The 26,042-nt window shown below is 51.1% G+C and overlaps 7 protein-coding genes across 7 annotated transcripts; 2 read left to right on the plus strand and 5 right to left on the minus strand.

The window, feature by feature from the left end:
• Positions 1–3,552: 3,552 nt before the first annotated feature.
• B0T23DRAFT_193326 (uncharacterized protein) lies at positions 3,553–5,609 on the minus strand. Its single transcript, XM_062833251.1, has 2 exons — positions 5,235–5,609; positions 3,553–5,172 (listed from the first exon to the last, which is right to left on the minus strand). The coding sequence occupies exons 1-2, from the start codon at positions 5,340–5,342 to the stop codon at positions 3,640–3,642; spliced, it is 1,641 nt and encodes a 546-aa protein (XP_062690821.1). The 5' UTR covers positions 5,343–5,609; the 3' UTR covers positions 3,553–3,639.
• Positions 5,610–8,757: 3,148 nt separating this feature from the next.
• On the minus strand, positions 8,758–11,373 carry B0T23DRAFT_193355 (uncharacterized protein). The gene is made up of 5 exons (XM_062833252.1): positions 11,142–11,373; positions 10,912–11,000; positions 10,791–10,823; positions 10,239–10,613; positions 8,758–10,152 (listed from the first exon to the last, which is right to left on the minus strand). Exons 1-5 carry the CDS (start codon positions 11,215–11,217, stop codon positions 9,094–9,096), a joined length of 1,632 nt encoding a protein of 543 aa, XP_062690822.1. The 5' UTR covers positions 11,218–11,373; the 3' UTR covers positions 8,758–9,093.
• Positions 11,374–12,119: 746 nt separating this feature from the next.
• Positions 12,120–14,536, minus strand: B0T23DRAFT_342309 (uncharacterized protein). The gene is made up of 2 exons (XM_062835902.1): positions 13,990–14,536; positions 12,120–13,895 (listed from the first exon to the last, which is right to left on the minus strand). Exons 1-2 carry the CDS (start codon positions 14,125–14,127, stop codon positions 12,489–12,491), a joined length of 1,545 nt encoding a protein of 514 aa, XP_062690823.1. The 5' UTR covers positions 14,128–14,536; the 3' UTR covers positions 12,120–12,488.
• A 771-nt stretch (positions 14,537–15,307) lies between these two features.
• On the plus strand, positions 15,308–18,143 carry B0T23DRAFT_193446 (PAB-dependent poly(A)-specific ribonuclease subunit pan-3). The gene is made up of 7 exons (XM_062833253.1): positions 15,308–15,619; positions 15,705–15,819; positions 15,987–16,123; positions 16,189–16,286; positions 16,340–16,682; positions 16,730–16,882; positions 16,943–18,143. The coding sequence occupies exons 1-7, from the start codon at positions 15,550–15,552 to the stop codon at positions 17,995–17,997; spliced, it is 1,971 nt and encodes a 656-aa protein (XP_062690824.1). The 5' UTR covers positions 15,308–15,549; the 3' UTR covers positions 17,998–18,143.
• A 775-nt stretch (positions 18,144–18,918) lies between these two features.
• On the minus strand, positions 18,919–19,541 carry B0T23DRAFT_397677 (uncharacterized protein; the record flags this gene model as incomplete). Its single annotated transcript, XM_062838307.1, has 3 exons — positions 18,919–19,052; positions 19,141–19,212; positions 19,313–19,541. The coding sequence occupies 3 exons, from the start codon at positions 19,539–19,541 to the stop codon at positions 18,919–18,921; spliced, it is 435 nt and encodes a 144-aa protein (XP_062690825.1).
• Positions 19,542–20,930: 1,389 nt separating this feature from the next.
• Positions 20,931–23,008, plus strand: B0T23DRAFT_193483 (uncharacterized protein). Its single transcript, XM_062833254.1, has 3 exons — positions 20,931–21,434; positions 21,553–21,672; positions 21,722–23,008. Exons 1-3 carry the CDS (start codon positions 21,290–21,292, stop codon positions 22,978–22,980), a joined length of 1,524 nt encoding a protein of 507 aa, XP_062690826.1. The 5' UTR covers positions 20,931–21,289; the 3' UTR covers positions 22,981–23,008.
• Positions 23,009–23,926: 918 nt separating this feature from the next.
• B0T23DRAFT_362401 (uncharacterized protein) lies at positions 23,927–24,721 on the minus strand (the record flags this gene model as incomplete). Its single annotated transcript, XM_062836303.1, has 1 exon — positions 23,927–24,721. Exon 1 carries the CDS (start codon positions 24,620–24,622, stop codon positions 23,927–23,929), a length of 696 nt encoding a protein of 231 aa, XP_062690827.1. The 5' UTR covers positions 24,623–24,721.
• Positions 24,722–26,042: the final 1,321 nt, after the last annotated feature.

Here is a 26,042-nt window from a genome sequence, read left to right on the forward strand (position 1 = left end):
CGCTACCTTATTAGCAGCTTGGCAGCTTGACATCACGCAGTTGGACGTTCTCAGGATCACCACAGTCAGTCCGACCTACCCGTTTCCGCAAATAGACGACAAGATGTTTGTCTGATTGCAGTGCCATCTTCAGCTACAGACCAAGTTCCTAGGGACATGCGCGGACTGAATCCCGTCTGCCTGGCGCGGCTCGGTCCCGTGGTCCCTCCCGTAGGTGGGTGTACAACAACGGCCGAGAGTTCCCTTCCGCTTCTTTCCCTCCATTCCCGTCTGTTCGCGACGTATGTACAAAGACGGGAGCATCCGATGTAAAACTCATTGTGTGTCCACCTTATCGAAAGCGCTGCTCGGTCAATGTTCTTTTCTATCTATCCACTTCCATCACCGTACGGGAAGGAGGTGGTCTAGCAAGCTCTCAATTGAAAGATTGAGGCCCCTAGACGTTCAAGGCCGCTCTAATTAATCCAAGTCCAGTCAAGTGACTGTTAAATATAAGAAATGTCTGATAATACAAACATCCGAATATTTCGTATTGTCAATTGACTGTCCGATCCTAGTCTAGAGGTCCCAATACCTTTGAACCCTCCAACGAACAAAAGGAAAAATAGAAAAAAGAATTTAAAAAAAAAATTAAAAAAAATTTTTTTAAAAAAAAAGAGGAGGAAGAAGAAAAAGTGAAAAACCGTCAACGTTTATCAGTGGTCATCGATCCAGATCCTGTCCGTAAAATATCGAGCGTTCAATTGACGATTCGATGGACCCCCTTTTCTCCATACGGCATCCTCGTTACTTGGCAGCAGGATAGGGCCTCCAGCTGGAACTGAGGGGAAAGCTCAAAGTTAAGAAAACAAAGACGTAACCCAGTCGCGGGTCGATCAACATGGGATGGTTCGATGCAAAGAAAAGGGTTTAAAGAAGTGGAACAAAGAAGCCTTGTTCTCTTTATGCGCTCATAGAATTCGATCATTTGCCCATTGTGCCTTGAGGTTGGTACTTGGGCGCCAAGGGAAGCAATGGAAGGGAGTGTACTGTGCAGTACATTGGAACCCAGTGGCTGCGAGAGTGTGCCGGATGCGTCGGCGACCGTTACCTGCTATGGATCAGCTGTGGAAAAGAATCCACTCTCTTTTTCCTGAGAACCTACAAACATTCGGAGTCGTAAGATAGGTAGGAAAGAACTGTGATTAGTATCACCCATCTTTGTCGCTTGTTTGGTTAGAAGCAACTTGTAGCCAGTGAGGTACTGTAATTGTTGAAAAGGTTACGAACATGTAATGGAATCGTTGCAAACTGTAAAATACATGAGTGTAATGTGTACGGAAAGTTAACAATCTCCGTAATCGGTGGGCCAGATCGAAGTGACTGCAGTGGACTTGGGGTGTGCGATCGTCCCAGAAAGAGGGGACGTTCCATGCCATTGCAATCCGGATTGCGCTCGATCGGCTCCGTAAGAGAGCAAGCAAAGAACTTGGGCGGGGCCGCTTAGCTTGTCTTTTTAACCATTCAAAATTCTTCACAGCCTTTGTCAGCCTATCAGGAGTAGGCGCGGGGGTGGTTACACTAAGCGTTCAGTTAGCGTGAATCCAGGATAAAACATAGAGTACGTAACGCTGGGCTCCCCTTTCTCGGGGCGGAAGGGCGGATGTACCCGTTGCATGGCAAAGAACTTTCCAGTCTCCACATCTGATACTCACAAAATCACCACAGGAAACGTCACGGTACGCGGGACGTAAGGGAAATTACTGAAAGTACAGTGTCATTGATGATTAAGACTGTATACTTGAACAGGTTCCTGATAATACCGAGACGGATAATATTTGATTGTCAACGACAAAACTACATTTGACTTCTTCCACCTCAAGAGACACGCCAGCATACGAATGAGAACGCCGCTATTTCACTTGAAATTCATCTGCAATTTACTCGAACTGACAAAGTACTTTTGGAATGATCGAGAGACGCCCGCACCCGGTACTTTCAAATCATCCTGCCCAACGACAAAGAGAGCTGAAAATTGACAGAGCAAGCAAGACTATGTTGGAGCCGGTTCAAAGATGCTCTGATGGCTCGCAATAACGCATCTCTCTCGTTGTCACCGCCGCCACTTATGGTAAATCCTGCTACTTCAGGAACTTCGAAGTGAGGCTCTTACAACCCCAATCCACGAACACAAGTAACCAGTGACTATGTACCCAGGCACTCAAGGCGCCTCCAGACAGTTTGGGCTTCCCATCCACGAGCAAGAACTCTTAGTTTAACTTGACTATTGCATCATACATCTTCAAATATTTCTCTTGGAAAACGTAGGCCCGCTAACAAGACCATAGACTATATCTACCGACACTTGACTTCCCAAAAGACCGAACATCACCAGATACCTGTCCCTTGGATGCCCAAGACAACCCCTACAACCACCCCAAAATGTGAATCAACTCAAAAAGAAAACGTTTGATTTCGATTCGCCGGTCATGTTGTCGCGCACATCCACTTCTCTACTCGATGGCCCGTTCGGTGGACGGTGGTCGGTGGAGCTATTCCCACACCTCCCCTTGTCTAGACCGGAAGTCCGTAGGGCAAGGGCACGTCACGCGCCGGCGCAGGACTAATATCTTAAGGACCCCCTGCGCGCTTGGTCACATCGGCATGTGAAGATCGTACGTGCTGGGTAGGGGTCTTTGTGGACTCAGTGGAACTCGGGACTGGGGGATTGGGGGAATCTCTTACGGGTAGGGAAACTAGGGAACTAGGGAACATTTACGGGTGCGCTGGCCTGGTGGACTGCTGGCCATGAAAACGGGCCCTTGTCGTCTTCGCAAAGATTCCGTTCCCCCCTCTATAGCTACGGTCTGGCGCCCTTTACAGCTCACACTTATCAGCGTGCTGTTAAACAGTTAACTACAACGGCAGGGTTCTAAATTACCACATAGAATATGTCCAAGAGACTTGAAAGATTCCCGACTGGTATTGCGGAGGACCCTGTAAAGAGGAAGACAGCACGTACCGTTCACACGGATTCCACAATCTTGTGCCCTGGTGCAAACACCTTGTTTGTAGCAATGTGTCACATCACGCAGTCGCATACCAACGTCCAACGATGGCAATCTTTGACCTAAAGGCACTAACAAAATATACACAGAAAGCCGGACTATGTTCGTCCTACTGGATATCGCAATTATATTTGAACATGAGAGTCTGAAGTCTTCGTAGATTTGTGGTCCCTTGAACACCTGTCTCACGCACTCCAGCTTTGTTATGCGACAAACGTCGAGGACCTACAGTGGTAAAGGAGTCTTAGACAACATTCCAAGTAGAATGGAACTTGGTTCAGCACAGCCACAAAGAAGAGAAAAAAAGAGAGTCGATCCACGCCGTACGACAGACAACCCGAGCTACATGTACATAACCTGGTTGCCTCGCTGTCTTGATTCCAGAGCTGTATGTGAAGAAAGAAAACTATCAGTGACATAAGAAAGCATCATTGTGTGTTCAGAATCCTAGAATAATTCTATGCACTCGCACAACTCTTGCTCGGTTTTGGAGGGAAGCAAGAAATGAGATCTCGGGGAAAGGGAAAGGCATTGGGAACCTCGTGGCTTGTTTTCTTTCGGAAGGAATGAGGATTATGTATGTATCTCATCGCTAGTCCTCTTCAACTTTAGCTTGGGGCACAAGACTTTTCCCGGTCCTAAGGTTACCATGGAAGTGAGTCAAACCCTCATCCTTTGGTGGCAATTCTTCGTAAATCAGGTCCTCCTGGCCGGATGCTGACTCTTCCAAGACAAAATATCGCTGAGAAACACATGCTCCGTAGTAGGTGTAGGTCATGCTATGACCTATCCTAGGTTTTCTGCCAGCCCGAGGATTTACAACCCTTTCTCGCCAACCACCCACATTGATCACAACGCGTTGCCATTTGGTCGGTCCCGGTCGTCGTTGCCTAACAAGTATCGTGAAACAGTCATAGGCCCTCATGAGATCCGGGTCCTGGCCAGGACGGTGACTAGAATCGGGCTGGATAACTGTCTGTGTGTGTAGGACGAGACTGTGCAGACGGGGAAACTGGCAAAGGGCCAAGAGACATGTCTCCGGAAAGGCCCTATGGTCAATGTCTATCTCAAGTGATTCTAGCAAACTCTGAGACTTTGAAAGAATAGTAAGTTGTTCGGCATTCAAGACAGGGCGATGTTGGCGTAAATTGTTGGAGATATAGTGATTCCGAAAGACCAAGCTGGTTAAAGACTGGGCATGAACCAGAAGTGCGTCGATATGAAAGAGTTCAATGAAGCAAGTGAGGTTCAAGGTCTGCAGTGCCTTAATGTCTTCCTTGATGAGGGTGTATAGCTTCTCGGTTGCACGCCTCGAATTCTCATGTTCGATGGCCTCGCTGTAATCCTCGACATGAAGGTGTTGTAGTTGAGCAAGATCGGAAAAGGGAACCGATTCGAGGAACTTGTAGACAGGTATCATGAGAAGTGCGAGAGACCAAATTTGAGAAAAGTCCCAATGCAGTTTGACATCCCCTGCGTCATGCTTCCAGTCATAATTTTTCAACATGAGGTCCTTAAATGGTGGCAAGCGCTGATTCTCTTCGAAGATAAACTGTCGTCCTGGAACTCGCGGAGCTCGACTACCCATGTAGTGGAATGTTTCCAGTATGGGGGTTCTCAGAAGAAGCTTCTTCAAAATGTCCAAAGCCGATTCAGAATGGAGCACCTGTGTAGAGCCCATCTTGAGAGAGACCAAAGACTTGCCGAAGTCAGTTTTCGGTGGAAAACCTCCAATTTTCCAAGCTTCATCGATTGGATTCGTCAGTGTGAAGTTGTCAATGTAGAGCCTTGCATTGCCCTCCCTCAGGTGAGCTTCCATGTCGTAGACTTGTTTCCAGGGGCATATAGGTTCCACGCTACGACCAGGCGAATAGGTGTACTTCACTGACTGAAGCTCCTTTGTGTTGGCCAGGAAACGCTTGATGTCGTCCTGCTTGATGTCACCTCCGATGAAAAGTTGTCGAGTATATGTGAAGGCCTTTTCCTGGCGACGGGACAATATCTCTTCCGGATGTTGCTCGTCAAGGAGTAGGTCCAATGGGACTGCATGATAAATCATTGGCGTCACAATATCGTTGAACCTTCGACAGACGCACGCAAGTGTTGATAGGCCGGCGGGATGAAGCTGTAACGACAGGATTAGATAAGCCCCATGCCAAAACATCATAGGCTTGAGAGTAAACTTACTTTTTCAAAGACAAGTAACAATACATCAGTGCAGAGATTATCGAGCCTCAGAGAGGTATTGTAACAAGGGAGGCCAGGTAAGGCGAGAGTACTGCACGGTTCCTCCATCTAGAAAAGTGTATCAACAGAAGCGATGAAAAAGACAGCTGATCCTCGGACGTGAATCGCTATTAGAAAGCAAAGGTCGTCTTCCTAGAGAGAGATACAAAGGGGTTTACAAGGGAGGCTCTGGCTGACTCCATCCTTCCCTCACTAGAGACCGAATGTATGATGGGGATGGCCCGACATTATACATCTCAACCGTTGGGCTATCCTGCCAGTTTCCGACAAGAGAAGAAGAAAGCAAGTTGAACAATGAAGAAAGCAGACACCCAGCACACGTCAATCTACACTGCAAACGCTTTTCTGTGAACCCTGTAGTTAGCCCAAGCCACGTATGGAGATGGGATTCATCAGAAAATTGGGTACCAAGTCCAGATTAGGCAGATTTGGGTAACTCAAACACGGAAATATAGGTCTAGTGCTGCCGTGGTGGTGAAGAAGCTAGGTGTATATCACAATGTTTGTGGAAAAGGAATGGCTATGAGAGACAAGAGTGTCAAGCGAGTGGTCGACATCGGAGCTGCCCCTGGTTTGGGGTAACATGAAATGTAGAGATGGACCACCAAAACGTTGTGATCGGCGAGTCCCGAACTGTGGTTACCGTACACTGAGTGATACTGACAGAAAAGGAAGAGGCCGGTCCGGGTCTAGGGTTTGTGCTTGCCTATTAGGGACGAGGACAACGGCTAGATGCGATTGGGAAGGACGGGAGACCGGGGGAAGCAAGTACCTCTACGGTGACAGACTTGAAACCCAGTGTGTTCAAGTTTGACAGGATGAGGTGACTTCCGACAATTGGAACCTAGTCCTCTAGACTGACAACACGTCACTGCACCTCGGAAGAGACAGCATGTCTCTGGTCGGCCGTCACATCGGCTTTCTTCGCCCCTCTGCTTTCTTTCCATCAAATCATCACATTTTGTACAACTTCAACGCCTGACTTGACAAAGATCCATGAGTCTGGTCATTCGACAACCCCGGGACCACGACCCACCCTACGCCAGGCACGGCTGATGCTCGCTATCCTTTCTTCCTCCACTGAGCCAAAGAGGAGAGGAGGACCTACAGGAGTGTACACTACCATGTATGTTCCACTCCTCACATACACTTCACGTTGCTGACCTGTTACCTGCGGGCGCGATACATCGAAGCCCAGACCCAAACTGTCGGTTCTACCCTGACCGGATGTTAGCTCAACCTTCACGTATCTCCGCAATACCCACTGGTCCGTCAGTTTCTGACAATACGGCGTATTTTGGATGGCCTATATTGGACGAGACCCCATTTTACACCCTCTGTTCCCCGGCTTCGGCCGCCCCTCTACGACTTGAGAGTGAAGCTGGTCTAGCTCTTGACCATTCCCGATCCTCTTCCCATGGTTGTACCGCGGTTTTCCATATACGGACCATGCGACAAGTACATTGGTGATAGGCGAGCGACCCCGAATATCCAAGAGCACATCTGTCGAAAGAAGCTAGTCGGAAAATCTCGCAATCTGCATGTCAAAGCATTCCATCATGTCTCGGATGCGATCTTTCAGACTTACGAACCCAGCCATAACAAGACAAGCCTCCTTCCTCGGCGCCCGGCATCGTAGCGTTGCGGGCATCGTCACTTTCCATACGTGTCGCCTAGCGGATGGGTTTGGGCGGCTGAGAGCCCAGGGGGGGGGGGGGGACGAAGTACTCCCCAAAGATCACCCCAAGGGGTAACCTGCTGTCTCGCTGTTTGACAGGCATGACCTATGACGTTGCTCAAATCTTCCTTGTTGACAGGTATCGCAACACATCGAATTCTCGCGGGGCGATGTAAAGTATATGCGGTGAAGAACCAAAGTGTTTGATACATGAGACATGCAACCTGCAACGGAACTCTTATCGAGATGGCCCCTTCGACTACTGCAAAGCCAGGATCCTTCGGTTATCGCTCAATTTGACCTAGTACGACGCTATTGCTATGGCGGAGGCGTTTGTGGTTCGTCCGATCTTCGAAGAACTCTCTGGTGCATGGTGATCGAAGCTAGGATAGATCGATTCGATAAAACCCAGGTAGGTAGACACACTCGGCACACTTACCTCTACGTACAGTACAGTATCTTCACCTAGCCCCCCACACCAGGCTGAATACGTGGTCGATGAAAGCTCTTCGGGGACTTCATCACAGTTTCACATCACTTTCGTGGTCCTCTCCGCGCTTGTTCAGAGAGCTCGTGATTGAAGCATGTGGACGCGGTACCTGACCAGGCTTACTGGACAAGAATAAGGCCGTCTTCTGTGTTTCGCAGTGGTGTGAAGTGTCTTAGGATCTCCCTGCTTCGTCTGCGCCCAAATTGTTGGTCCCCGGGGATTCTACCGTTCCGTCAAATGGCTCAGCTTTTGCGGGCCTCCCAAGCGATATTACTACGGTGATTAGACGATATATCAGATGGAAGGACAAGACTTGAGGAAGGCGTCAAGTCACCAAGAACAAATGCAGTGGCGCTCGTGAAAGCATCAAGCCATTCACGGGAAACAAAGTTACGGGGCTTCGAAACATGTCGACAGGGGAGATGTGCCGAACTGGGCTGCGCTTGGAAAAAAAGACACTCCGTGAGGATGAGGATAGGACAGCGGACGATCGCATTGCACATGCCCAATCCTTGGATGGAAACTCGCATGCCGCTCCTTAGACGCAGCTGAATTTGACTTGAATATACATTCGTACCTGTAAGAGGCAAACGTCTCCTTGCTAGGACAGGGTATAAAGGTAAAACTTCAGAAGTCGGAGCGCTAACAAGCAAACTAGGGGTGCTGTGGCATCACCGGATATCTTGATCGACCGACTCATGTACTCATTAGACCAGGTACGTGTGATGCAAAGGGATGAGTGTTTCAGCGAGACCACTTGATGTGACGTGTTGCTGCCTCCGTCTGCCTGCAAGATACAAGAGAAAAAGCCAGAGGGTAGAGGACGGGATTGGAGAAAACAACTGGAGAAAAACGAAAATGGGAGTTTGAAAGAGACAAGGAAAGCAAACAAACGTAGTCTCTGCCATATCCTCGCCCACAAGTGACCACATGAAAAAATACCGACCAAATCCGAACATCGACTTTTCCTTCCTACGTACCACAAATGTGCCGAGAAAGGGGGTCCCGTCCTCGCTCGGCCATTCGGCAACTATATCGACAGCTCAACGGACAAACACGATGCGCTCATGTAAGAACAACAATATTGGGTTGCTAACAACTCGTCGGCAAATCCCAGCGCTCTTGCTATTCTGATTCCTGCTGCCCCGCAGCAGAGGAGCAGCTTCAAGCGTCATGCTGTCGTGGACCCAGCAAACACTTGACACAACTCAACTCTTCCCAAGTTTCAGGGTTCAAGACCTGGGAGGATCGATGCCGATGATCTGAAACTTGCACTCGGGTCCCAATAGTCAGGCAATCCTTGGCAGTAGTTGAAACCAGATCGGCAGAATGGAGCAAGACATGATGAAGGATATGAGCTGACAATGCGAGGGTGTAAATCTAGCGAGAGACGAAGAGCGCAGTAAATACCACTCCTCGTGAAGACTGGTTGATTGAACGGATTTGAAAAATGCGAACTTAACCCAGCTCATCACCTCGTTCATCGTTCTGGTGCTCTCCTCCCGGAGCCGCGTCCTGTTCCCAAATCGTCGTAACTATCCCCCGAATATCCCAACCTAACAATGACGACGGGTAAAGGGAAGGGTAGCTATCGTCATCTATTCATTCGCCGGCCCAAGTACCGTTAAATCTCATCTTTGGACCCCGGTCGAGCGATGCACATCCCCGCTACCGTACAAGCCATCGTCGCTAACTGGCGTGACAGGCTCTGGTATCGAGTTGCTCGCTTTCCCGTCGCTCGTGCTATTGTTGTGACCACTACCGCCAAATCCAGGGTGATATGGCTCGAACGATAATCTTTCATCATTATTTTTTTCATTCGTCGTGCTCAACGTTGACGGTTGTACTCGCCGCATCGAAGACGCTGAAGAATCAGGCTGGATCGGATCCCTGAAAGGGTCCTCTTCGTCACGATACGGCGTTCCTGCGTGAGACCTCGAAGGCCCCGCGGCGGCGGCGGAGGAAGATCCACCAGCTATAGACCTGGAAGAGATGGGTTCGAACTTGGAGTCGCTCAAGCCCCAGTCATCATCAGACGAGGTAGCTGCCGCCTTGCCTTTTCCCCTACTGCTGCTGCTGGCGCCAACGCCGGCGCCCCGACCACTTCCGCTACCGCTTCCACTCCCACTTCCACCTGCAACCGCGCTACTACTTGCCAACCAGTCCTGGACGCCTTCATTTCTAGAATTACTCGTGCCCGCCGCCGCCGGAGGTGGCCGGCTTTGCTCGTTCACTACCGGCGCCACCGAGCCTGGCCTGCTCATGCTCTCGGAGCCGGGGGAGCCCAAGCCTAGCTGCTTCTTGGCGTTCAGTACCGCGCGCTGGTGATGGTTGAGCGACTGCTGCAGCTGCTCGTTGGTGTCGATCAGGCTCTCCATCGTGTCGTTGTCGGGGGCGGGGTCCGTGGCGGACATGTACTCCTGGATACTGCGCGAGGCACTCGTGCACCGGTCCGCAAACTCTTTGATCAGGTCGTTGGAAAGGATTTCATGGGGTGGCGTGCAGGCGACTACTTGCTCGAGAAGTTTGGCGGAGGTGCGGGCTTCTTCAAGGCGGTTGGCGAGTTCGACGGGGTCTGGAAGCCGGGAGGTGTGCTGGGCGCGATGGAAATATTCCTGCTGGTTCGGGAGCGACTGATGGTGTGATAGGTAGGGACTGTACTGCTGGGGTGGGGGTGGTGAAATGTGGTGCTTAGACGGCGTGATTGAGTTAGTAGCCGAGTCGTGGTATCACTTTGAGCCTGCTACCGGATGTCCGTGGATGGAGGATAACTTACGCCGTAGACCCGGTATGCCTTTTCCTTCTCCCTTTTCCACATCTCGATAAGGAATTGCAGGTTCTCATCGTAGCCCTTTGTGTTTTCGAAGGCATCCAATGTCTCCATGAGCATCTGTCGAACATTGCCGTCCTTCCCTGACCTGAGCAGCTCTTTGGTGGTATCGGCAAACTTCTTATCCATGTTTCGCGTGAAGGTCGCACCCGGATTATCGGCAAGGATTCGTATGAGCATGATGGCGTTGTATTGCAATGAGGGTTTAGTCCAATAGTCACGATGTAAGTATTTTCGAATCAGGCGGGCGCATTCTGCGGCGGCGGCCGGCGACGACTCGGCCGCCTCGACGATCGATGGTAGGAAAGCGACTTCGTCACCCTGCCTCAAATTAGAAGTTGACCCTTGACATGTGCGGCTGTCTATGCTGTATATGTGCGCGTAGGAGCCTGGACCGGGGGTAGATCGGATATGTTGCTCTCAAGGCCCCTGATCCTTTCTTCCCAGCCGGACATGCAGTTGGATTTGCGACTGACGGTGCGACTAGAACAAACATACCGAGTTGCCGCTATCAGACATGCAGAATTGTTTCTATCAGGGTAAACGGCTCATGTCAGCGGCTTGAGCTTTCGGGGAGACAGGCGTGTTTCAAAAAGGGGGGGTTGAGTGAGCAGCCTACCACATAACGGGTTGCCGTTGCCTCGGGACCATCACCAGTCGGATCGGATGTCGCGTCGTCGCCATTTCCATTCCCACTTCCACTTCCTGCTATACAAGCAAAGGGAGATCAGCTTCAGAACATAAGATAAGCGGAAAGGTCAAGTCGCTTTTGCTACCGCACCGATAATCGCAAACCGATCCCAAAAACGGTAGCTTGGTCGCGGAGCCAGCTTTCTGACCAGCGCTTACCATTGGAGAATGTCGGCTTTTTCTTGATGCTGCTTAGCACCTTATTCATGCTGAAGTTCTTCATCTTGCTTGTCATAATCGCGCCCAAGCTCGGGCGGGGTCTCGAGTGTAGAGGCAGGGCGTGGACGTTGAGGATTGCCTGAAACCGCGGTAATGTCTGCCTGGTGTCTGGGTACGTAACGTGGCGGGCGCGCAGGCGAAGAGTTGTGTTGATGCCTGCTCGGTCGCGAAATTCATCAATTCGTCGAGAAATATGTGTACGGGAGTATGAGAGCTCCGACGGGCGCGCAACTGAATGAATTTCGTGATGAACTATCGAAGCAGATGATGCAACTGCTGGGTTCCCCGCGAGGCAGGTGAGTAAGAGAAGGCAGAGGATTATTGACGACTAACAGAGAGCGGGAGTTGAGGGGAAGGTAGGTTGGTAAGGAACAGTGCAGTGCCTCCACGCGGTAACAAGGGTCCAGGAAACGAGATCGTAACGGAGTTTACAAAGACAACAACGCGCGGCACTACATGCATGTGGGAGGGGTCCAGGGTCCAGTGATAGGTAGGTAGCTTGGGACATCTTGGGCTGTTAGTAGACCGTGGAGGAATTCAATAACAGCCCGCTCCTGTCATTACCTACGCTACGTGTTTTCGGATCCATGCAGAGGTGGATGCCCGATATGTCGGCGTTTGAAAGGCATCGATGCCCCTGCTGCCTGCCGTGCCTATTAAACCACGCTCTGGTAGCCTTCATCTTCCCCAAAGCCATTCGGGGAGTATTCGCTATATATGCAATTGTATCAATGAAGAAAGTCGTTTCAGTAACATGCGCAATCTGTAGTCGATCCAGAATGATGGGCGAGCTACTCGTCAGCCGTCGATTTCGTAGACCTGACGAGTACTCAGTACCTACACTATAACAGCCTCTTTAATCGCCCATCCAAGAGGTACTGGTACAACTTGTACAAGTGGCTGCCCACCTGATGGAGACAGGGAGGGTCCTTTGATCTTGGCTGGTTGTGGTTTGGACCTTACCTCAAAGTGCGTAACGAGGCGTGATCAACCAGAAAACAACAAGGCTCAGCACACTCGCATGCCTCGCATCGATACGTTGTGGTATAATAATCCAGGCTATGAAATACTATCCAGCCTCGGACCACATCATATAAGAGCACACTGTCCTTCAGCCACGGGAAGTCAGGCAGTGGATTTCACATATAAAATCCTCCACACTGTAACCGAATGACCAAGCTCTTTACACTACAAAACGATAAGGCGTCAGGCTACCATTAATCACTCTGTTTTACAATGCCTCGCCAATAACTATGTCGCAAGCTCTGAGTCCCAACCAAGCGGCCCTCATTCCTCCTCTTCCTCATCAACAAGATCCTCCACGATCAAGTTGCCACCCCTGCCCATTTTTTGAGCGATAGTAACTGACGCGGTAGGTTCAAAAACCTCCCTTGGCATCACGGACGCAATCCGGAACGCGTACTTGTGCTCATAATTTTCAGGCTTATCTGTGCTCTCGTCCACATCTCCCTTCTCCTCTTCGTTCTCAGGGTAAAGCAAGTCATAGCATTCGACAAATGCATAGACATCCTCCAGTGACGCGTCAGGGGCAAATTTCCGCGTGACTCTCCCCCTTCCGGACGACTGCGACATATTAAGCGCCAGACGGACCGCATCCTTTACCGAGACATCAGGCTCAGCGGCAATAGTCGTAGCACGCCATTTTCTCCACTGCTGGCGTAGCTTTTCCTTTCGCTCCGCTGCATCAGCCTCTTCTCGTGCGCGCCTCTCCGCCTCGGCAGCTGCTGCTGCTGCCTCTCGCCGTTGCCGTGCTCGTTCTCTGTCAATAGCAAGCGACCGTTCGTAAGCCGAATCCTGCTCAGATCGCAAGTTACGGGCCATATCCTGTGCCGCGCGCTCGGCGCGAACACTGTCAAGATCAGGCGCGTACTTTTCAATCGCTCCCCGGATCCCAGCAATGAAGACGGACGGAGAAACAGGCCCTGCAATACGCTTCACGATTCCCATCCGCGTGCTTCCCTCTTTCGGCGTTAGGCACACCAAGCATGAAAACGGAAACTTGGTGCACATGTACTCCATGGAAACTTGATAGGCTTCAGAGTCCAGTACATTCCCCCCCCAGATTATAATGTTGTTGGCGGGATCGTTGATGAAGGCCACGACCTCGGGGTCGAGAAGCGTATCTTTGATGAATGAGTCGGTGTCATCGTGTTCTGGTGAAATCAGTATCGTCAATAAGAATTTGAGATCTTTCTTTGCGGTGTCCAAAGCTTGGGCATGTCCGCCGTCAAAGAAGATCAAATCATGCGTGCCATAATACTCCTCAAATTCCCGTTTAAATCGCCCAGCCGTCTCTTTGGGAAGCAAGCTCCGCCGAGATTTTCGGAATGATGCTGTTAAAGCATGGGGCCGCAGAGACTGCGGAATAAAGGACAGTATGTAGATTATAGGGCGAAACAAACTGGCAAAGACTCGTAAAACCATCCGGAAAGGCGACAAGAGGAATGAAATCAGTGATGGGGCTTGGTATGTAACGGGCCTCGGGGGCACCACACGCGGGGCGGGCGGTGTTCGATTCGCGCGGTGTAGCCCATGCTGGTGCGCGATATCCGACCAGACGGTTTCGTGTAATGTCTCATGCCTACCGGCAACCCTGGGAACTTCGTTCTGTGCTGCTTGGGCTTCGGCAACCAGGTCGGGCCCTTCGCCGTCGAAGAACTTGGCTATTGCTATCTGCGTCAGACGTCAGTCTCAGCACGTGCATGCAGGCATCGAAAAGCCGGGGGGGGGGGGGGGGGGGGGTGGGGGGCCTCTAGCCGACAATTACCTGAACATTCCACTGCGACCGTTCAAGCAACGGAATAGCATCCGTGATCTCCTGCCCTGTAACATCTGTATATTGCTGCAAGGCCTGCTGTTGTTCCGGGGACAGCTGGCCGATGTCCACCGCACTGTCGCCTGACATTGTATGCAGTTCGGCGGTCGCGTGGATAGCTGGAGTATGAGTAGAATATCAAACCGTCACTTGCTGAATCGTGGACGAGATGGGTCGCTTGAAGAAGGGTTGGTTCCTCGACCGCGCATCAAACGGCGCAGATTTCAAGCAAGCTGGCCTCGGTCTGCTCGCGATGCTTGGTTGTCGAAAAAGCGACTTGACACATATAGCTCTGGTAGTGTTCGCGACTGGAAATTGAGTGAATCACGATGGAGGAATAGAGAAGAGAGAGAAAGAAGGAAAGAGAAGGGAAGAAGAAGCGGAATGTAGACCAAGGAGGAAGAGGTCGAATGGTGAACCTTGATGGTGTACAGTACCTGTAGCGACCTACAAGTACATACATATGTCAATGTCTGCGCGTTGAAGCTGAAGCGTGAAGATACCACGTCACTTAGATGAGGTCAGCGGCCTCGGTTATGTGCCTAACGCAGGTCCCTAGGCAGCGATGCACAAATCTGATAGTCGCATATCGGCAGCTGTCCGCGGTGGAACCTTCTCCCAGAGGTCAGGTCCAGTCCCGTCGGGAATGGGGGAGCCGGGTGGAACTGAGGGCGGGCAACCACCTGGCTACAACTTCCACTTGGTGGAAGTGGAAACAGGGTCGCCAAGATGGTGGGAGTGGTGGGGTGGGAGCGATGGCACACTCGTCGATGCGACCGGGTGCGAGTTCCCTTCCTGTGTGGTGTCTGCCCTGGACTCCCGCCCGGCACGCAGCTGTGCCCTGTCCGCAGCCCAGCCCGCCGCCGCGTCGCAGTTCCTCAGCTTTCTTTCCCGTCCGTCGCTGACACTGGAGAAAGTGAGTGGGCACTCGTGGGCAGTAGCTACCGCTAAGGTTCCCGTCGTCACGGTCACGCATCGCCGTTTTTGCTCCGCAACGTGCTGTAGCGAATTGTGCTCGCAAACCCATCCGAATCTGACCCCCCTTGGACTCGATTCGTCAAGTCAGCGCAGCCAACCGGACCTCCCTCACCCTCAAAGCAGCCCCAGAATTGCATACGACATCTGCCAACCAGCAATCCCCTTTGTCCCCCCGCGAGTGGCGCATTGGATCTCCAACTGGTCCATCGCGTGCCATCCGATCCGATCATATACGTCCCTCCTGTCCATCGCCAACCTCGTCAGCGTATCGTCGACGTATAACCTGAAATCTCGAGCTTCCCGCTGCTACCGCTTGCTGCCACGCAACTCTGCGCCGGCGCCTTCGCCGTTCCCTATGGGTGTCGGCTTGTCCGAAATATGGGAGAGATCCGTGAGGGTGAAGAAGTATATCCACCTCTCCGTGCTCGCTAGATATGCTTTTGCTAAGCTGTTCTGCTGCAGGCGTTGTAAAATCGGCCTCGGGCTCGTTCATCCCATTTGCTAGTCCAATACAATACTTCACCCGTCTACACCATGGCCGCAACGCGATATAATTCGGGCGATCTCCGAAGGCAAGTCGGGTCGCCGCGTGCAAAGAACCGCGGTATGTCCTCAACGTAGCCCGGATCTCGATCTTCGTTCTATCGCAGCCCGTCCGGCATGTCCCGCTAACTGGTTTGCTGCCGAAGACACCAAGGAAACACTCTGCCGCAATGTTGTGATCTACGGACATTGCCGATGGGAGGACTCTGGATGTACCTTCAACCATGACCAGAACAAGGCATCCGGCTCACAGACCGACCTGTAAGTTCTATCCTAACTCTGTTTACATCCGCGTGCTGTGTCAGCAGGGAGTTATGCTCCTGGGCTTTGGAACGGGATTGCAACGTCATGGCGAGAATATGCTTGTCTGGGTTTTTTTTTTTCCCGTTGTGTTGGTGTGTTTTGTCTGTTTCTGACTTTGGTGATAGCAACTCTAATCGAAGAGTCTTCAATGTCGAATCCCCATCCTTTACGCCAGCTAACCAGCAGCAATCAGCTGGAAAGAAGTCCACCTTTTCCTCCCAAGCTGCGAGTGCTGCCCCATTCACCCCAAGGGGAGTTGGCAGTAAGTGTCCCAGGGCGGTTCTGAGGCCTATATGGATGTTCAGGCAATGTTTAACTCAACCATAGCATCCACGCCGACTCTGCAGCAAGCGAATGATTCGACCATATTCAACCCAGCGGCTATTAGAGAATTTACCCCGCAAAACTACGATGTTGGCAACACGGTAAGTCATTTGTGGAAGGCTGACAGATGGCCTTTGCTCACAGTCGTCGGCAGATATCGCAGAATGGGGCACAACACGTCACTCAGGACGGTGGTCTTTACAGCGACCCTTTTTCGATAAGTTCACTGGGTCAAACTATGCCGCCGGCAGGCCAATACAACCCCTACGCAAACGATCCAAACAATCTGGCCGGTGCTGGGGCAGGATTATATCAGCCCGCGGGTTTTGGCAATGGGCTGGTCCATCCACCTAACTACCATCTCTACCAACCACCATCGGAGCTGTATCGCCCAAGCCTTCAACCTTATCAGCGAACCACGTACGACTTCTTCATCCCAAAGGATAGGCGAGAAAACTTGCAGAAGAAACTGTTCCATATGCAGCAATTACTACCAAGTGAGTCCATAGCTTCTTCAATGGAGATCGGTCGCTAACCGCAGCAGATTCCGGGCTTCCTAATCTTGATCGCTGGCACTCGCTCTTCCCTCTCGATACAAAGGCTACGAGGAACTCCACTTGCTTTGGCTATCCTAGTTGGATGTACAAAGCACAGAACAACAAGAATGGGAGACACTTCGCCTTGAGACGTATCGAAGGTAATGACATGCCCGGTTTCTGGCTTTGAGAATAAAAGTTCACTAACTCGGCTCTGGCAGGTTACCGGTTGACCAACGAAAAGGCCATCCTCAACGTCACCAAGGAATGGAAAAAGATCATCAACGCAAACATTGTCACCGTACACGAAGCATTTACCACCGAATTTTTTGGCGACAGTTCTCTGATCTTCGTGTATGACTTTCACCCTCTTTCCGAAACACTCTACGACCATCATTTTCCACCAAACAACAGCCACAACAGATTACGGAATACGAACAAGATTCCCGAAAACGTTATATGGAGCTATGTGTGCCAAATAGCAAACGCGCTGTTGGCCATCCACAATGCCAAGCTGGCCGCCCGCTGTCTGGAGTTGAGCAAGATCATCTGGGAAAACAACCGCATTCGGCTTGCGGCGTGCTCAATCCTCGATGTATTACATCATGACAGCCCCAATCGCAAAACTATTGAGGAGCTACAACAAGAGGATTTTGTCAAGTTTGGCAGAATTATTCTGGCTCTGGCTACGAACACCCCGACGCTCAATTTTAACAACATTGACGCTGCTCTGGCTACCATTGTGCCTCGCTATTCGACACAGTTGAGGGGAGTATTGGAATGGCTCATTAAGCCTTCTGCTCCAGGGGAAACCAAGACGGTTGAGACCCTACTTGGCGGAATGACAACACACCTCGCCAATTTTGCCAATTTTGTCATGCAGGAGTCCGATGAGAAAGAGTTTCATCTTATGAGGGAATTGGAGAATGGCAGGATTGCCCGTCTCATGTTCAAACTGTCCGTTGTTAACGAGCGGGGCGATTCTTGTGGGGTGCACAACTGGTCGGAAACTGGAGAGCGCCTCCTCCTAAAACTATTCAGGGATTATGTCTTCCACCAAGTGGATGCTGATGGAAAGGCTCGGCTCGACACGAATCACTACCTCAATTGCTTGAGTAAGCTTGACGCCAGCTCCGAAGAACAGATCTTGCTCACCAGCCGCGACAATGCCACGGTTTTCGTCGTCAGCTACAGGAGTATACGACAGATGCTGGACCGTGCGTATGGCGAGCTTGGAAAGGAAAGTAAACCGAGCGCGACGGGGGCTGCCATCTAGAATATAGAGTCTTTCGACTTGCGCTTTCAGCCAATGGCTCCACATGTTCGGCGACGGCCTTTGCCACGGCGAGGATATGGATCGCAGATCAAATGAAGGCTGAACGACAATAATGGACGTAGCAGCCCGACCAAAGCGAGCTTGACCTACCAGGAGAGCGAAGAGGAGGGATTGAGAAGAAGAAATGTGGACTAAGTGGTGGAAAGTGGTTAACAGCGATGAGCAGATCATATTAGATAGCGAACTAGAAAACAGACTCAGAACAAGTGCCCAATTCCGTCCAAGAGCAGGATGTGGGCGGAGAACAACTGGCATATGTATGCGGTGAGCCGAACTATTCATTATCTTCCCAAGCGTTCTCATTCCACTAGGAGATGCTTTATGAGAAAATGTGCCGCTGCTAGAGAGTTCATGGAGCCAAGGGACGTTCTTGGTGTTGCTCTCTAGCTTGGTTTCCAATTATTAGATTCCCTCACTCGCCAATAACGGCATTGGCTGGACGTTTACCATAACTCAGGGCAGCCAGCTGCATGTGTTTTTCTTCTCGATGTAGCCAACCCCTGTTCTTACAGTCCCTCTGGTGGGTATCGTTGGTAGCTGGGGCCGACTTGTGTTCCTTCATGTCGATACTGGGCGTTTGCTCACCCAACTCAGCGATGTTTCCCTTGTTGCACCGTCCTATCCTTGAGTGGGGCGGATATCATGACACATTGTTAGACTTCCCTCAACCTACCAGGTTTCTGTCCTGGCGTTCCTTCTTACTGTCCTGCCCCGTTTTTCCTTCGTCAAAATTGTCGTCTCGTCCATTTGCGGTATCGCTCGGTTTGCGAGTATGACGGGATGGCGTTCAGATTCCCAAGTTGGTATGATGTTTCAAAGATGATGCAGTTTTACTTTGTCCAGACGAGCATTCCCTTCTGCTCAAGCTTCCTCCTCCTGCTGAGCGAAGGGGTTCGCAATTACCTCGCTTCCGTCGACGGGGCTGATCACAACGAGGAGCGTACCGCGCGCAACAACAAGTCCTAGAGGACGGGTGGTTTCGTTGCCTTCTTCGTCTGTTATAGGTGCATGGGTTAGGACCAACTGGGGTCAAAGAGAACGAGGTGCAACGGGCAGAGAAAGGCAAGGGAGGCAACAACTTACCTCTCACAGCTTCCTGCACATCATCCAAAACCAAGTTCATAAGCGCATCATATCCCTTGAGTGTACCGGTAACTGTTGTGTCGGAGAAAAGGGAAGGGTTTGTGTCAGCTTTGTAGGGAGCTTTGAGGGAGCTCGTTGAGGAGACTCGGGAAAAAGCCATGTCATGACGTACCTTCACGTCCACCGTTGAACTTGACAGTAATGCGCTTGTCCATATACTTCTTGAGGTCGAGAATGTTTTCCTTCTTAGGGCGCTCGCCGCGGTCACCGCCCTGAGCACCACCGCCTCCCTGGCCTCCACCGGCGCCGGAACCGGAACCACCTGCTCCTCCACGGTTACCTCCGCGACCGCCCCGGTAGCCGCCGCCACCACGGCCTCCCCTATTCCCTCTATCGGCCATTGCTGTGTTTCTTCGTAAAGTTACTTGGGTATGCGCCGTGTATTGCGCTGGTGGGTATGGAAGAAGAGAGGAAGTCGTCGAAACCGAACCGATTGGCGATTGTCGAGTGTTGATTTGTGGTGTTGGTAATGTCGTTCGGCGCTGCGATTGTTGTCGTCAGGCTGGCTGGCGCTATGGGTTGCGATGGATGTCGTGGGGTTGGTCAGTCGTCCTGTCTGGGTCAGTCGCGTTTTTGGCGTCTGCATCCGCTGGCGGGAGTGACGCCTAGCTGAGTTTCTTCCACAGCTGTGCTTTGCCAAGCACCCCGCTGTGGGGCTGCCATCCGGCTGTAAGTGCGGGTAGTGTGGATCCTTGAGGTCCAGGTAGCATTCCCCAGACTGGCTGACGACGGGAGCCGTGAATCGCTACACTACACTACATAGATTGAGTGGCCCAAGCTTTCTCTTTTTTAGGTTCTCAACTTCCCTTTCCTTCTCTTTCAGTCCAACCACAACCGCCTTGATCGAAACCTAGAACTTTCTTAGTTCTGCCTTCGTTCCTCGGACTCTTCTTTGCGACGTCCAGCAGTGTAAAACAATGCGTGTCATGAGTACCAGATTTGATGTGTTAGACGGCTCACAGACACGGCCCGCCAGCTCATCCACTACACTACACTTTTGTTCCATGATAGGTCGCCCTGGTATCTTTATTTCGTTCTCTTCGACTTCCCACCATGTCCGTCAACTCTGCAGTGCCGTAGGGTTTTCATCTCGTGTGAGGAGCTTGTCAATATCCCAACACGTTGGTCACCTGCTACGACCTCTTAACATGGTCGGACGGCTGAGGAGGAAATACTTCGCCTGGCCATCGTTCAAGTTCTGTCTTTGGTTCGGAGCAACGGGAACAACTGCCAAACTAGTAGCGAAAACGTGGTGCATTGCAGCAGCCGGCATTGGGTCCTACGATCTTGACTCTCAATGCAGCGGCGAAGGAACCTGTGTCCAAGACTGTCAGGCATGTATGCCAAGAATCAAGAAGCGCAGTCTTTGAAATTCAGGTGCTTGACAAGAACTCGATTTCTCTCGGCAACGTCCGAGAGCCATTGAACCAAGACGCACGCTCACCGGGCCAAGAGTATCCGATCGAGTTGGGTTCCATGTGACGAGATGCGATTGGGAGCTCACAAGTAGGTCCTACCAAACTCCAAGCTTGCCCAAGGAACAAAACGGGCCTCAGTTTCCGGCCGCTCGAAAATCGGTGTTACTACCGACATATTCCATTGTCGGATGCCTACACTACTTAACGACTCGACCCCTCTATCCACTGGCTAGAAGTCTCCCAGACTCGTTGCCCCGGCTGTTATCCAACTTCGAGCAAGTGAAGCATATTCTCATTGGCCTCACAATTTGCTCTCGACTATCAGACCGCCAGCTATCCCACTGCGAAACGGTTACGGCAAGTTTGGGTTCCTCATACCGGTCGCATCGCGCATGGTTCTGTATGCGCCTACCTATATTGGACTTCCATCACCGGCTTGAACCGGCACCACTATACTACAGCAGTTCACCGCAGGCTCGCCCTGTTGATGCGGGACAGTCTCCTCGAGTCTACCCTGCCACGGCCAGGCTAACATCTGTAAAGTCGATACGAATAGTTCTCGAATAGAGACAGAACCCGGCCAAGATATATAATATCAGGGAGTGACTCAAACCCACGGTGTCCACTCGGAGCAGTTTCTCCTTTGCTTGGTTCTGTTGTGACGCCACAAGATGCCGGCAGGCGTACACAACAGGAAATCGGGGGATGGTTCCCCTGGGCCCGGCCCCTCTAAGCGCAAGAGAGACCTAGACGACAATGGCATCCCCGGCCTTACCCGCCCTGACCGCATACCCCAACCACGGCCGCCACAGTCAGGTATGTTATAACGTGAAGAGGACAAATTTCCATTGAGCCAATACTTGACGGAGTTGCGCCATGACTTGGGCTCTTGCACTCTCAATCAAGTCCCCGTTGTCTTGCTGATTATCACTAGGTAACACTAGACCTATCAACTATCTTTCCGCTTCCGGCATCAAGACATCAAGCCTCGAACTTCTCCGTGGGGATAACTGCGCTTTCAACAAGGTCATATCCCTTATAAACGACTATGAAGGTATGAAGAGTACTCTTTGGTACAGGCTCCAAAGCTAAAATTATCCAAGGAGTTCTCAGTCGACATGAAAGCCTGGCTGCAAACTTAGGGGCCAAGCTCACCGCACCTCGTTTACTACGAGCTATGGAGAGTCTTTTTGAAGGTGAAATTACTGTCTATGCCAAGACTTCTTCCAGAATGGATCAGCCATACAAGCCTAGCTGGCTGGACATCCTCGATTTTGCGGCTGCTAACCCTGGCGAGTTCAATCTCACCACAATAACCAGTCGTGGCCGGGTCTGTCGCTTCTCCATGAAAAACGTCGACGTTGAAATCACCGAGGATGACTGGCGGCTTATCAGGTCCGGTGCTTTGGACCGTTTTAACCTAGTTCCGCCCAAACCGTTGGAAGAGGATGACGGAATCGAGTTGGTCACGCTAGATATAGTTGAGGACCGAGTTCACAGGATCATTCAGAAGGCTGACGAGATAGCTGCCAAAGCACGGCAACTGAACTATCACCTGAGCGGCCGCAAGGCTGCCATTGCGGCTCGCTATACGTTTCAGCACTCTTCAGAACTGAACCATTATCCGAAACGCCTCAGCGAGCTGAAGCCCGATCCTGATCTCCGAGCTTACTTACTGCGGCAGTTTTTATTTCGAGCTGCCCAGCACGACGAGACTTCTAATATAGGAAAATCTGGCTCAAGTCCCGCTTTTGTATCCTCTAATCATTCGCAGCTGCATTTACGGCAGGCTGTTATTGTCCGGTCACCACCAATGCCGACATCGTCTGGAACATTGGCTCCCCTTCAGCAACTTAATGGCTCGATCCATATGGAGAACTCGGTACGGCAAGATCCAGCGCATCGATTGTCCTGGGGATCCGGTGCTTTGGAACGCCATACCGCTACCAGCCGATCCGGCACACGAGCTGTAGAGAAACTGGAGCGTGCAGAATCGACAAGCCCCCCTTGTGACCGCTGCCGGAGGCTACAGATACCCTGTGTCAAATATATGGGCAGCGGTTGTCAAGGGTGTGCCGACAACCGCGAACGATGTGACTGGCGAGCCACGACGCACCATGAAATCTTTGCATTGCTTGGGACAGATACGCCCCAAGAGGGCAGGCCTGGGATAGCAGCGGAGGCGGTAGCCGACCAAGAAGTGTCAAAATGCTCTTCCACGAGAGCGGAAAATTCGAATGGGCTTGGTACTGGTCATCGTTTGGACATTAGGGATGGTAAGCAAACACGTGATGAGGATACGGATGGGAGAGCAGATGCGGCAGAGGATAATAGGGAAGGAATCGGACGGCGTCCCGGTTAAGGTCCTTCTGTAGGAGGGAAAGGTCAAAGGACCGCGAGCACGTCGCTAAGCAACGCCTAGAAGCGACGGGCCGACAAGCTCGAGTAAATGGGCTGCAGCAGCAGCAGGGTATGCAGAAGTCGCGAGCGCACTAGCAAACTTAGGTCGGGGTACCAATGAGAGCGCCTCATGTAGTTCACAAACGTATTTACGGGGAATGACAGTAGGATATCATACAAGAGGGGACAAGCTATACAAATACATGTATGCATTTTATACTCTTAATCGATGGTGGCAACAACATATAACATATTGCGAGACTGTCCACGCTAGATTGCTTCTCTCTCTCTTTAGTACCTCTCTAATTTGCTAATTTCCTCCTCTTCTTTTTTTCTTCTATTAATTATTGCTGCCTTTCATCTTCCCCTGAACTGCCGACAGAAGCCCAAGATTGCGGTCTTTGCTTGTTACGTACCCCGTCCAGTACACCTAACCTACATAAAGTTGATCCAGTTATTTCCCCCGTATATTCTTCCCCTTCCAACTCCTTTGGCTGCTAGACAGGTACCCAAAGACTCACTGTCCCTTCTTTCTGTTCCTTCGTAGGCCTCAAGCCAAGAGTCCAAATGTTTCCCTCGAGTTGTTATCCAAATCACTTCGTCCGCAAGTTGAACAAAATTTCAAAATACCTAGAGGTAGGTACGCCATAAATATAACATTCACACCCTCCTAACCTCCCTCCTGAAACACGCAGTCATGAATTCGCCTTCAGTTCACATCCTTCTCTCTCATACTTCCCTTTCTATCCCTTTCCCCTTCCCCTTCCCCTTCCCTTTCCCTTTCCCTTTTCCGTTCCCTTTTCCGTTCCCTTCTCCCTCTTCGTCTGCCTTCGCTTTTCTATCTCTTTTCATTCCCTCCCCCTCCCATACCCCCTCTTTCCCCTCTCGTTCAGTAATCCTCTTGGAGTTCACTGTAAACGACCCCAATACCGAGCAGCTTGGACCTGAAACCGATCCTCCATGTTCAGACACCGCGTCAGAATGGCGATGCGGATTTGCTCGTCCCGCTCGTTGTCCGAGGGCGTGTAGAGCGTCGAAGAGCGGGAGCGGGTGATGAACTCGTTTAGCGCGGTTTTGCCATTGTTTCCGGGGTTGGGATGAGCTTGTGCTGCTGCTGCTGCTGCTGATGATGATGATGGCGGTGGTGGTGGTGGTGGTGGTGGTAATGTTGGACGCTGGTGTTGTTTGTGGAGCGGTTGTTGCTGCTGGGGTTGGGATTGATCTTGTTGTTCTGGGTCTTGTCCCGGTTCTATACTTTGGTCCTGGACCTTTTGTTGATCTTCTTCTTGGGGTCGTTGGCCGAGGGAAGACGGATGAGGAGGGGATCGGGAAAAGGAACAGGACGGAGAGTGGTGAACATGATGATCATGATGATGATCATGATGATGATGAGGAGGATGATGAGGATGGTGATTAAAATATTGGCATGATTGTTGCTTCCCCTTTTCAACTGCATCCTCAGAGTGTTGGGATGGAGGAGTGATGGTCGAGTTCGATTCGAGCGAAGTCAGTGATATGCTCGTCATGGTCCCGGCAGTGGTGGTATCGACGAGAGAGTTGAATGTGTTTGCACTCAAAGTTTCGTCGGAGCTTGGAGAAGGCATCTTGGAGTGGGAAGGTTTCAGGTAATGCAGGATGTAGCGGTGCGGTAGGTAGGTGGCTGGTCTGCTGGCAGCTGGTGCCCCTCTATCTGTATGTCAGGGAGTCGTGTGTCTGAATGGCGGAAAACCATGCATATGGTCGTCTTTAATGGGTTGATGTTGACTTGAGGTTATCATTGCAGTTGTTTTGCAAATTAGTTGCGAAATTCCATTGGTGTTGTAGGATTTCTTGTGGTTGTCCGCCCATCAGTGACCAGTGTCTCTTCGGGTGGTCCGACCGTTCTGGACTTTGACCTCTTATCTCGAGACTTCACTACATTTTCAAGTCATTCAAGGAAAGCGGCAATGTCGATGAATCATCCAGTGCCTGGCTGGCACTCTAACATGTGCAAACACATGTGTGTAGTGTAAGCACGATCCCAAAGGCTCGTATATTGTGCACCGGAAGTTAGAAGATGATGAAATCGGCAAATGTCCGCCAAGGTTTCCGAAATGAATTTTTCACCTCGTCCTTTGCCTACCTGGTGAGTGATGAACGTTTACCACACTTTACTTTTACATTATGAATTCTGAGTGTAGCGTCATACACACACCGATTGTGATGGTGAGTGGGATGATAGCGTCGTAGGGCCGAATTCTGGCAATGGAGTTCATGACATATCCCCAACCAAACCTTGCGAGCGACGCGAGATCCTGTCAGAATTATGAGTGGAATCAAAACACTTGGGTAGAAATGTTACCAGCGTATATTTCTCTTTTGTGGTCTATTGAGTGCGAATCTTGGTATCATCGCCCGGCATCAGGAGTCCATGGGTTCGGTAGCCCGAACTCGCAACCAGCCAAGCCGATGAGCTAATGACCCAAGGAATCCTTTCGTTTTTTCCTTGATGATTTTCTTTTCCCAATTTGAAAACACTCCGTCGTACTTGTCAAAACCCTATCGTCGTTAACAGTGCGAACCACTTCTCTACTTCGTGTTTGTCTAGGTACCTTTCTCTCTGATTCCCATTGAGAGAGGCATCAGAGGGCGAGATGGGGCGTGATTGCCACAAGCTGCACAGGAAAGTAGGGCACGACACCAATCAACACACGATGGTCAAAACTCCCAACTTAGGACACTACGACGTGGGGCTCCGAATCCTCCAAGTAATGCCGATATCATATTCCCTTGGGATAAGGCGTATCAGTAGCTGGCTCGGCGCAAAGGCTGGGCCGTTGGGGCTGAGGCTTGCATCTACCCACCTTTGATATCTCGCCTTCGAATCTGGGACTGACACTGGCGAATATCACGTTCGCCCTGTCTCCTGCTCTAGCAATGCCATATAGCCAGGGTGTTACTTAACGAAGGGGACAGCAGTGAAGCATAATGCACGATCGACGTGGGGTGTGTGGGCGAGGAGTGAACATCAGTAGGCCCGAGGAT

Source organism: Neurospora hispaniola, assembly GCF_033458365.1.
Source record: "Neurospora hispaniola strain FGSC 10403 chromosome Unknown B0T23scaffold_6, whole genome shotgun sequence".
Classification (NCBI taxonomy): Eukaryota; Fungi; Ascomycota; class Sordariomycetes; order Sordariales; family Sordariaceae; genus Neurospora; species Neurospora hispaniola.